Source organism: Dermacentor variabilis, chromosome 4 (assembly GCF_050947875.1).
Source record: "Dermacentor variabilis isolate Ectoservices chromosome 4, ASM5094787v1, whole genome shotgun sequence".
NCBI classification, from domain to species: Eukaryota; Metazoa; Arthropoda; class Arachnida; order Ixodida; family Ixodidae; genus Dermacentor; species Dermacentor variabilis.
In genome coordinates, this window is record NC_134571.1 from 86,285,081 (window position 1) to 86,298,156 (window position 13,076).

General features: G+C 46.1%; 1 protein-coding gene across 2 annotated transcripts in view; it reads left to right on the forward strand.

Annotated features, from left to right (window-relative positions):
- The first annotated feature begins 1,659 nt into the window (after positions 1-1,659).
- LOC142579479 (choline/ethanolamine kinase) overlaps positions 1,660-13,076 on the forward strand; it is a 145,773-nt gene continuing 134,356 nt past the window's right edge. The window contains exon 1 of one of the 2 annotated variants that reach the window (XM_075689711.1): positions 1,660-1,934. In XM_075689711.1, the coding sequence (XP_075545826.1) occupies positions 1,909-1,934 (26 nt within the window). In that variant the 5' untranslated portion in view covers positions 1,660-1,908. The remainder of the gene's footprint in view (positions 1,935-13,076) is intronic. The other variant, XM_075689716.1, reaches the window with a different exon arrangement.

Genomic DNA, 13,076 nt, shown 5'->3' on the forward strand with positions numbered 1-13,076 from the left:
ATTCTTCTTTATACGACCTCATTCAATTTTATTTTCTCATGCTCGCCGTGCTCTCCGTGCCTACTGCCACCTCGCCTCGCGCAAGAGCTGCGAGCTGGTACAGCTACCATGCGCTCGACATGTTTGCGCCGTCTTTGTACTCGCGATTTAGAACGCTGCTAGTGCCGCGCCAATGCGGAATACGGCGCATAAATAGCAACCTTCAGCAAAACGATCGGTGCTATTTTCAAGGCCGGCGCGTCGTGCGATCGGTCTTCGAAGTCGCGCGGTGCATCACTGTATGCACGCAATCCGTGAAAGGCGTTGCCACGTTCGATTGCGTCGCGTCCATTTCTGTAGCACTGTTTGTCCAATAACATCGGTGGGTGTCACGGGGAACGACGCCGTTCTCGTCGACAGTGGTGTGAGTGCTTGCCCTTACACTTTATTTTGCGATGGCAGTAACGATTTCGCATAACGTTGAACGATACACCGCGTCATTTGTTATGCGTCGTTTCATCCTTCCTTCTTTTTTTTTTGCGGCGTGTCACTTCGCGGTGTAATCGCAATTGCATGTTTCTTTTTTGATTTTTGGAGAAGCGAAACGTCCCCCTTCGCCTTATATTTGTGGTCGCGTCGTTTACGTACAAATATGGCGGTAAGTAAAAAAAAAAAGATTTGAAAAGCAATGCACGGGGCCGCGTTTTATGGCACATTCTCTTCCTCTTTCGTCATTGTTTTGGATGCCGGCTCTATCGCAAGGACTGGCCACTCGCCGCGACGGAGGATGAGAATTAAACGATCTAAGAATGGAAAATAAAATTTGATCGTTACGATGCACGTGGTCTCAGTGTTTCCTATAGCGAGGAAAGTAAGCAGTATACAGACCGTCGACGAAAAGGGAACATCAATTAAATTCACTTACACTAGATGCTGTACAATGGAATGCTGTCATTCGGAACCTCAAAAAAGAGAGAAAAAAGAAGTATATTTCGTTTAATTGCTTTTGAAAACTCGTTCAACTGTCGCATGCCTCCAGTCTCGCCCATGGGTCTATTTCTGAACAACGACATGCACTCACCTATACGTCTGAATGGGGTGGATAGTCCTGAGCCATGTATGTAAACACCGCAATAAAGTCACCGTTGAGGATGACTGTCGAAAGGTCACACCGAGCAGGATGTCTGACCCCTGTATATCCCGGGACACTCGATATAGGCGTTCGATGTGCATATCACGAGCTGAGTAATTAAAGGCGACGATGACAGTGCGAGACTTCGGATGTCGCTAAATAAAGAACGCTCTCCACATGTGATCCATTCGGCGGCTGAACAGTAGCACCTCGTGCGCACTTGAAGACACCAAGTACCACGCATTTTTCAGGAAATACACACTCGAAGAGCCATCAGCGGTGCTTTGCGGTTAGCACGGCGTCTTACAGCCCTACAAGTGGTAACGACAGATACGAACGAACCTTGGCATCGCGCTATCTCAGATATCATACATACGCAACGGCCATCGCTCCGGTCTTGTGCAACGGTCATTGAATGCGTTTGTACCCGCTCCCGGACCTGCCGTATGCGATGCACTGCACTGAGTGCCAGTCCATGCGGCGCCCTCGTCTGCAACGTACTTACCAGGTGCGCGTGGGATTGTACGTCTGGCCGCACAATCAAAGCAGACGGCATGTCCGGCCTCGTAAGAAGCTGCAACGAGTGCGGCCACTTCGGCGTCTCTTATCTTTCGCCTTTATCGACTGGTCGGAGGTGCGCACTCGTAGCCGATCGGTTTCGAAGTGACGCCCGTCGCGAAAGTCGCTGACGCGTCCACTGGGATTTGTGCGATTTCTGCTGCCTTGTGCTGGGAGTGAATACGCGGTGAACTTGCTACAGTGCGAGAAAAAGAAAGTAAGGAAAGAAACACAAGAAGATGTCGACGCGAGGAATTGCGGCCTGGTAAGTCGGTTGTTCAATCCATGCAGAGCGAGATGTCTCTCCTCTCGTCTTTTGCGTAAGGAAGACACGTTTCGCGATATCGTCGGCGATAGTCAACAGAACGGCAGCATGCGGAATAGTGGAGTCTTAATGTGCACGTCTACACCATTTAACTTTGGAGTGCGTGTGTGCGTGATGGCTCCCGAATGTTGGACGCGCAGGCAGACTGAATTGAGAACTTGTGAGCTAACAAATAAAACTGTCTGCTAGAGTGTAACATTTTTTTATGGTGAGACTGACACGAATAATTCCATCGCGCGACGTAGATTATATAGTATAAAATGCGGTATTAACGGGTGACGTTGCATTGCGATCATGCCATCGTAGCAATATGATGCCATTTCTCCAATAGCATTGAAGAAATCGTGTCTCCTGCATATTCACCGCTATTCACTAAGATGCTGTTACGCTGCTCACTGCATGGTTATAAGGAGTATTCAAGCTGCTTTATTGAGCAGTGTTAGCAGCGAGGATCAACGGGGGAGCATCTCAGCAACTTGCGGTTTGCAGATGACATTGTCCTGTTCCGCAACACTAGAGATGACTTGCAACAAATGATTGAGAAGGTTAGCCGACAAGTTGTAAAAGTGGGTTTGAAGACAAATATGCAGAAGGCTAATGTAATGTTCGATGTCCCGGCAAGAGAACGAGAATTCGTGAAAGGAAGTCAGCAACTAGAATCGGTGCAAGATTACGTCTATCTAGGCCAATTACTCACAGGGGACTCTGATCATGAGCAGGAAATTTGCATAATAAAGATTGTTCGGATCTCATATGGCAGACGTTGTCAAGTCATGACAGGCAGCTTACCGTTAACATTTAAAGGAAATCTGTAGAATCACTGCACTGTACTGGCACTTACATATGGCGCAGAAAATTGGAGGTTAACAAAGAAGCTGCGAGAACCAGATGGTCATAACCAGAACGAGCTGATCATCACCATGACGGGAAAGCGAGCAGTGCATGAAAAGAAAATTAACGCCATACAAAGCAGTACACTCAATCGCACTAAGAATTAGACATGAGAAACAAACATTTTAAACTATAAGAAAGAAAGAAAGAAAGAAAGAAAGAAAGAAAGAAAGAAAGAAAGAAAGAAAGAAAGGAAGGAAGAAGATTTGCGTTAGCGCAGTGGTTATAGCACAGCAGAATCCTAAGTGTACACTGCTGCAGTGTCATGGGCTCGAATCCCAGTGGTGGCGGTTGTAGCGAGAGTTTAATTTTTCTTCGTCCTATGGCGACAGTGACGCCGGGGATGATGACAAGGCAGCCAGACGACGACAAAGTAATATCCATGCCGACAGCGGGCGTCGTCAGCGAGCTCCTGACTGCTGCCGCACGTAAAAAAAGAAAAGCAGAAGAATAACTTAACATAGCGCTGTTGAATAAGTCGAAGGGCATGACACCAATTGAATATCAGTAAAAGTTTATTTGGGCTTAGGTTTTTGCGCTGTAAGCTTAAGAATGAATTGAATAGAACCCGGCCGCCAAAACAATAAAGTAGTCAGCTAGATAAGCAGTGCAAGCACTCGTATATATAAAATCACTTGATATATATATAAAAAAAAGAAACGAAATGTACAAAAGTAGCACAGCTGCCACGAAATCGCTGTTATAGGAAACGAACTAGACTGGAGTCACATGAGACGGTCGATGTGCGCCTCGCGCGTGACACACCAGAGACACAACAACGTTAGCACGCGCTACACCGTCGTTGTTTGTTGCCATCCAACCCTCGTAGATCTCGACGTGCGCCACGAGCTACAATCCTCACGAGCGTTGCCGTATGGAAACGGAGGCCCGTTTTACGCGCGCGTTTTCAATGTTGTCCTTTTTCTGGAGAAAGGAAAGTATGCGGCCCTGTTCCCTGCTACGTTCGTCGGACCGTGTTTTAACCGTCTAGATCGCAGTGCACCTCTCCGAGACACGGATCGCTCTAACACGGCACCGTGCATGCGTCGCAGCCTTACGAATCGACGCGGGCGTCATTGCTGCAGTTTCTGCAGCAATTACGCGCAAGCTGCAGCAATTTCATTGCTGCAGTTTCTGCAATCGACTGGCCTCGTTGGCCGATTGTGTGTAGGCGTGATGGACGACCGCACGTTGTCTACACACTGATACAGTGTGTCTTCCTTCCTCGCTCTCCTTTCTTTGTTTAAATCCGACAACATCCATCCTGCGCAGGGTAGCAAACGGGACGCGTCTGTGGCTGGCCTCCGGGCATTTCCTTTATATCCTCGTGATCCTCCTGAAAAAAGAATGCAAGCATTACTGTCGAGTGAGAGTTATAAAAAATAAAATTGTGCTCTCGGAAGCGTTCAACGCAAATGGTGCTCACGCGACGTCATTGCACGATGAGCATCCACGTGGGTAGACAGTGTGATCGTCACCTCAAGTTTGGTGAGCTAAAACACGCTTACTCTAACACACATGAGCGAAGGCGTAAGAACATGTGGCAATTTCCTTTTTACGTGCACCCTGCACCCTTTAAGATGTCATAAAGAATATATCACATTTCGAAGTAAAAGGAGTTGATAAAATGTAGTCCCCAGTTCAAATTGCCCCAAAATTCAGTAACAAAGAAAAAGAAAGGAAGGAAAAAAGAAAGAAGTCACTAAATTATCGACAGTGCATACTTTTGCGTAACGAATTGCGTGTAATTATTTACTTGTAAGGAATTACGACCTTTGGTAATCTTGTAATTCAACTATTACTTTGCTTACTCAGTAACGCTCACTGTCATTAAATTACTTTTTTCAGTAACCAAATATATGCAACCAGATACATTTTTTGACCAAGCAAGTTCTGACAGGCGACGCTGTTTTGGGCGTTTACATTTGGCGGCTACTATATAAACAGTACAGAGGGGTGAAAACATGTACACGGGTTACCTCCTACTATGGCGTTCTAGAACGCTATAGAGCACTCTACTCCTACCCGTAATCATCGTCCTGCAGGTGTACACGTCAAACGCCGTAAAACGACTGCAGGCCTGCGGGTTTGCACACTTCTCTCGGAATTCCGACCGCTGAGCTTTCTATCCTATAATAAATTTCTACCATTCTTTAAATTTCTAATAAATTTCTACTTCTACCACTCTATCACTCGCTTATAGGCGGCCTTCATGGGCTGGTAAGAGCTGCTGCTATATTCTTCATCGCTTAAAGCAGTCATGTATCTCATGCACATAGATAAGCTTGTGGTGTTATGGACGCCCTCGGCATCCATAACACCATAGACGAGCTTATTGAAGCGCAGCGTATTAGCCAATACGAACGAATCACCAATTCCACCACGGGCAGGCACATTCTAGGCACCCTTGGCATAACCTACACCACCCAATTCGGACCAAAAGTACCCATCCCTCCAAACATTCGTGCTCAACTAGTTATCCCACCTATACCTCGCAATATGCACCCTGAACACAATCCGGAGCGACGTGCAGAACGAGCTAAACGACTACAAAAGCGCTACGACCAAGCCGCTGACGTAACCTACGTCGACGCAGCAGAATACCCCAACCAAAATGCCATGGCGGTCGTCGCAGTCGCGGGTTCGCAGTACCGCCTCGCCGCGGCCGCATCAATATTCACCACGCAACCCGAAGTAGGAGAAGAAACGGCCATCGCTTTGGCTTATGCGGCTACCAATGCACACTGCATCATAAGCGATTCAAAAACGGCCATTCGTAACTACACAAGAGGACTGATAGCACCCCAAGCACAGAAGATTCTCTCTGGCACTCCTCCCTCAAGGCAACGCCGCGTGCAGATCATCTGGGCCCCAGGTCACTCGGGTCTGGCTGGAAACGAAGCCGCCCACGATGCCGCCCGAGCTCTCGCACACCGGGCGCATCATCCTTCTCCTGCGTCTTCCGATCCCGACCAGCCCTCTGTTCTGCATCGCGGTCACGCGCGGGACCGAATGGTCACGTTGAGAGAAATTCTCCTGCACTACCGCAGGGAGCGGTTACGCTACCGCCCAGCACACAAAACACTAAATAAGTCTCAATCTACCACTTGGCGACTCCTTCAGACACGAACCTTTCCGAACCCCGTGCTTTACAACCGCATGTACCCCGATGCATACTCTCCACTCTGCAAAGCGTGCGAGGCCCGCGCTGACCTCGATCATATTATCTGGCAATGCCCCAAAGCCTCACCCACCAACAACTCCCACACTAACACACGCATAACTACGGCCGAGCAGTGGGAGACATTGCTGCTCAGCTTGGACCCAGAGGAGCAGCTCTGGGCCGTCCGGATGGCCGAAGACGCCGCCAGAAAGCAAGGACTGGCCGCCGTCTGAGGAAGGGGGGATTGGGGGTTAGTCTCCCGACCCCCGCCACCCCTGAACCCCATCAAGGACATAACAAAGTTTTATCTCTCTCTCTGTTCGACATTGCATATCTCATGTGCACATATTTTTGTGATTGTAATACACGAGCAATATTTTTAGAGCTGAATAACATGCAGCTTTATACATACATACACACACACACACACACACACACACACACACACACACACACACACACACACACACACACACACACACACACACACACACACACACATATATATATATATATATATATATATATATATATATATATACATGCTACAGCGGTGCAGCGATGGCGTAGAGGTAGAGCATCCGCCTCGCATGTAAGAGGACCGTGGTTCGAACCCGGTGCAATTTTCCACCTGATCAAAAAAAAAAAAAATCCGCGAGTTAAAAATATTTCATAAACAGGCCTGAGTGCGACCTGATCCCGGTGACCAGAACCGGTAAGGCACTCCCTCATCAGAGCAGGCTTGGCCCCCCTGGTGCAGTACTTGGCCACAACCGCCTATATGTCTACAGGGTGTCCCAGCTAACTTCGACCAACATTTTAATATACCCAAGAGCTCTTGACAAATTATACCGGCTGCATACTGGTCACCCGCCGTGGTTGCTCAGTGGCTATGGTGTTGGGCTGCTGAGCACGAGGTCGCGGGATCGAATCCCGGCCACGGCGGCCGCATTTCGATGGGGGCGAAATGCGAAAACACCCGTGTGCTTAGATTTAGGTGCACGTTAAAGAACCCCAGGTGGTCAAAAATTTCCGGAGTCCTCCACTACGGCGTGCCTCATAATCAGAAAGTGGTTTTGGCACGTAAAACCCCAAATATTATTATTGCATACTGGTCGTATGTACTTACGGCCGGTATCTTTTTCATCACGAAGTATTACTTAATTACTTTGAATTAGTGAACTCATAATATATTGCTTGAATCGCAAACATATCAATTAGGAAGTTGTAGGGCACCTTAAATAATCTCCGAAAAGCTTTTATGTTGTCCTGAAGTGGTCCTGGCTTTTCTTTTTTCAAGAAAAAACAAAAGCTCGCAAAATATGCGAAATACGAAATAGATGCGCACTCGCACGCCGCTACTCAAGCGCCTACAAGCAACCATTGAAAGATATACGGCTGCATTCCCTTATCGCCACATCGTACAAGGCTCCGCTACGCTTATCAATGCGTCAGCGGCGTGTTTTCTTGACGCCGCGACCATCCCATATCCTGAAGCCCTGTATCGAGCTGCCGCCGCTAGTAAAGCCGTGTATCCTGGCTATTCGCTTGGGAGCGCTTGAGTAACGGCGCGCGAGCGCGTATCTATTTCGTATTTTGGATGTTTCGCGCGCTTTTGTTTTTTCTCGGAAAAACCAACGAGACAAAGATGAGCACTAAACAAATGCTTGATTCGGAGGTTATTTGAGGTGCCCTACAACATTGTAGTTGACATGTTTGCGATGCAAGCAATAATTAAAAAGATCGCTAATTAAAAGTAAGTAAATAAATAATACTGCGTGATGAAAAAAATACTGGCCGTAAGTACATACGACTACGGCTACTATTGCAGTCGGTACGATTTCTCTAGAGCTCTTGGGTATTTTTAAAATCTTGGTGCAAGTTAGCTGGGACACCCTGTATATATATATATATATATATATATATATATATATATATATATATATATATATATATATATATATATACAGACATTACGGATTTGGCCACCTTTTCAATGAACGTGAGCCTTTGCTGGCGTCCGTTACAGTTATAATGCAAAGAAGGGCTAAGGCGTGCAGACATGGACACAAGAGAAGACAGAATTAGCCTCATTCAAATTAAATTATATTCCAGAGCTTTGAGTGTCAAAACGACGATCTGATTATGACACACTCCGCATATAGTGGGAGACTCTAGATTGATTTTGACACCCTGTGTTTCTTTATCGTGCACCCAATTAATTCGCGCACGGTATACTACCGTTTTCGCAGGATGCGGTTGCTGCCTCAGACCGGTACCTAAACCGCCATTCTCTGAATTTCATTAAACAGCTTTCTTTCTCTCTGCTGTGTAGTTATGTTTGGTCCTGCTTTAATATAAAATAAACTGATTGCGCGATAAATGAGCATAAATATTTTGTCGTATTATCACAATATTTTGTTTATACTGTGTGGTGTCATTTCTTTTTTACGTTAACGGAATATTTAGATATCGCCCCCCAGTGGCATACAGCACTAATGCACTCACTGAACTGGATTATTCAAAGAGGCCAACATTACACTTGTACAAAAATGCTGAATGTATAATTGACTAACAAAATTTCACTAATTACCTGTTTAACTTGTTACTCGATCGCGCATATCTGATGCCAACCTCAGAATTCGTTCCAAGTGGATATGACGTAGTTGCAAGCTTACCGACTACAATTCGTAAATTGAAATAAATGACGTAAGGTAATTATCTTGAAAGTTAATTACAGACAGGTTAGTCATTAGTCGACGATTAATTTGTATTTCATTTTTTTAATATTCGCCTCTTAGAGTACCCCAGCTCAAGAAGTAGAATTCTGTTGCATGCCGCAGGCGACCTTGAAATTTTGTGCTGGTAAAAAAAAAAAAGAGGAGGGGGCGAGAAAAATAAATAATGAGAGAGAGAGAGAGAGAGAGAGAGAGAGAGAGAGAGAGAGAGAGAGAGAGAGAGAGAGAGAGAGAGAGAGAGAGACTTCCTATCTTAAGTTAGTTAACTGTCCACCATGGCGGAGAGGGGTGTCAGCATAATACCACTACGTCATATATATGCACGCAGAATAAGCTGGTGGCCGGTGCCCGATTCGACAGGAGCGAGGCTTTCATTGATCTCATAGTTCTCTGCCGCCCCGTGCGTGACGACTGTCAGACTTGTTTTCGACATACAAGCGGCGACGCCGCTCACGTGAGCGCTTGGTCCGGCACCCTGGCGCAGTTCCAGCGCTGCGCATCCCTTTGTATACAACAGGCGCCTGTTTTCTTCCCGCTGGCACGTTATGCTGACGTTTTTGTTTACGCGCTCTTCCGGAAACGCCTGTCGCATTATTTTTAACCTTTTAGCCACCCAAGTTCTGAACCATGGCACTATCGTCTGCTGTGCTCTTAATATGTAGGTGATAATGATGATGATGATGAAACTCTGTCGTGGCTCGCACCCACTAAGGGGCACAGGCCAGGAATCGGGCGGCAGGCGATAGATAAAGGAAATTCTTCTTTGAAAACGATAAACGCAAAAGTAAAAGAAATACAAAAAAGGAGATGATTCGATAACTATAATAGACTAGTATATGCGAGCGAGCAATCAGACTAACTGAAAGGTGAATGTTTGAAGAGGCTACAATCAAGGACAAATTAATGTTAATGAATAATTTATAGAAACCAATTTAGGTGAAATGCATGTACATTTGATATCTAGAATAAAGGTACATTAATTAGCAGTGCAATCGCTTTGTTTCAGTTAAATAATCAAACACTGCGGAACAAACGTCTCTGTGCCTATAGCCAAGTGTCGAGGCCCCAAATGATAATAATACTGGTCTACTTAAACCCTAATCCAATTTTGGAGAGTGGAGCTTCGAGTAATATATCTTTCTCTGGTGTGAATATTGTCTACATGATAAAAAGTAGTGAAGTGTTGTGCCTTTCTCTTCCTTCTTTCTTTTTCTTTATCTCCTCCTTCTCTCTCCCCTTCAAGCGGTTGAGCATGGCGTCCCTTTCAGGAGACAACTGCTAGGCCGCTTTTCTCAATCAATCAATCAATCAACCCTAAGGTGTGAATAATAATAATAATAATAATCATAGCAGCCACCAAAGTTCTTTATAATGAACAAGCGGGAAAGACAAAGACAAAAATGAAATGCTCAATATATATATATATATATATATATATATATATATATATATATATATATATATATATATATATATATATATATATATATAACAATTAAGGGAACACTGACATGAATTTTTGAAGTTGTAGACACTTCATCGACGTTATCGTGTCGTCATTACGTTAAGTCAGAATTTCCTGTCGTCGTTTAGCAGGAAGGATAGGTGTGATTACTCATGTTCATAGGAGGAAGAGGAACAAACTTTATTTGTAAAAATGAGTTGACGGTTGAGTCGTCCCTAGTCCAGGATGCCATGGGCCTGAGCCGATAGATTGGCCCTGCTTACTAGACAATGCTGGTCTTCAGGGCTCGGGCTTGTCAGCTGGGTCTCCCACTGCTCGACGGTTTGTCCGGTCACGTGTGGTGTCGATGGGTTATTCCCATGCTCCCATGCCATGCGGTAGAGGGTACTGAGCGCGTCATCTTCAGGTTGCGCACGAATGTGGCTGCCGCGGCGATCGCAGGAACAGAGCAAGCGAATGACTGGCCTCCGAGATCTCGGAGGCCAAGGCCAACGTATAATGACATCATCACACATCCACTTCCTGGTTGCAGACATGCAGCCACGGTGACTGCAAGGAAGCCTGAACAGGCCGAACAGGTTGCGCTCACCGACGACAATCTTTCCCACACCTACAGCGACTCCATAGCCGCTATCAGAGCTTTCCAAACGGGCACGGTCTGCGCACAGGCTCTCAGAATTGTTACAAAGAAAGAGATTAAAAAACACGTCATATACTGGTTCCCGGCACACTTAGGACCAAAGATCGGCGACGTCCCCAACCTTAACGAGGCGGCACACGAGGCTGCGCGCCTGCTTACAGACCACGCAGCTTCACCCGACCACTCGGAGAACAAGGACGCCCCCAATACATACAATGAAATCACTAAACACTACTACCTCCAACGTAGAGAGTATAGCACGCCACATTGCACGCTCACTCCAGCTCAAGCGGTTACACTCAGAATGCTACAAACAGACACATACCCCACGCAAAACAGACTACACCATTACATGCCTGAGCTCTACGATAAGTCTTATTGCACCAATTGCAATAGAGCCCTTAACGTATATCATTTACTCTGGCCGTGCTCGCAAGCTCACATCAACTACGAACAGGACAAGCGCAAGTTTGAATAAGCAATCCGGAGCGAAGAACTAGCTCCCCATATCTCTGGGCCATCCAGCAGTTCCACGACGCCGCCAGGAAACTCAGCCTCCCGGTTCCGTCGTGGGAGGCGCCCACTCCATGAGAGCCCAAAGCTCTCGTGGCCTGCAGGACCTCGAATAAAGTTGATTTCCTTCCTTCCTTCCTGGGTACCAAAACAGGAACCGCGCGTTGACTCACACGCACACACAAAAATAGCTCCCTTGTGGAAGAGGAAAACCTTGTGACGCGGCTTCGATTCCTCTCAGCATCGGAAAAGCTTGAGGGATCTTTTTCGTCATTGTAAGGAAGCACATACCCATGGCACATACCGAGCTGCCCAAATTGGCGCCAAAGACGTTCATAGAAGATCGGCACACACCTACCGGCACACTCATAGTTACCCAAGCTGGCATCAAATAGGTCCATTGGCGACAGGCACAGACCGAGTGCCACATACGCAGTGCTCCAGGTCGGCGTCAAGGAGTGTCTGCAATGACACGTGTCGGCGTGTAAGAGCAGCACGTATGTGCACAATGACACGTACTTGATGCCACGTACACAATACCACGTACCCAGTGATCCAGGTAGTCGGAAAAACGGTTAGATACAAACATAGATAGATAGATAGATAGATAGATAGATAGATAGATAGATAGATAGATAGATAGATAGATAGATAGATAGATAGATAGATAGATAGATAGATAGATAGATAGATAGACAGACAGACAGACGCTGAAAAGTGCGTGAAGTACCCATAGCTAACGCATTAAAATACAAGACAAAGAAGTTATGTCAGCACTTCAAGAAAACTCGTCCCGTTTCGTTCCATTATCTCTCGTCGTGCACCGAGCAAGACGCACAGAAATCCAAGTAAATGATGTGGTTTTGATTAAGTTTCTATGCTCGAGAGCGGCAAATGTGATAGCGCACTATCACAGCACTATCTAATCTTAAGGAGATCACTTTAGTGCTATCAGTTCGCACTCGACGGAACTCATAAGTTATTGCACTTTTAATTTGTCTCTCTTCTTTTGCATAATGTGTTTTGCTAATCTAGATAAGATGTCAGCCCTGTTGAGTTCCCGCTCGGCTGACAACATCCAGACAAAAGCTCAGAGCACTCAGTTATATTTCGGGCAGCAGGCGATCACTAAATCACGTGGACTCAGGGGCAAAGGCCTCATTTTTCAAACCCTGCTACCGATATGTATTGCTAGTGCGGTCAAGCTTACGCAAGGGCCACGTTCACGCGTTATTTGCCCTGCCGCGAACGTATCGTGTATGATAGAGCGAGTCGAATGTGTGGGCGCGCGGGCCTCATCTAAAACATGCGATAAGATTACAGTTATACAATGTGCACAAAACTTTCACGTGCTAGATTGAAAGGCAATTGCGGCCTTTCGTCTCTACAAAGGATCTGAATGCAGAGGACTTTCAAGTACATGCCGAGTAATATTTGTGATCCTGTATCGCCAAGCCACGTAACACCTATGTCAAGCTTTGACACAAAAGCGAGGAACGCAAAAAAGAAGGAATTGTCTTAACGGCAGTGGTTGTAACATACCAGGTAATTTGACGCAAAAAAAAGAAAACAAAACATTCCGGCAGAACCCATCTCACGATGAATGTCGACGTCAATGCCATTAGCCTTGAAGCAATGTAGAGACGCATCGTATATGTGCGAACGCCGAAAC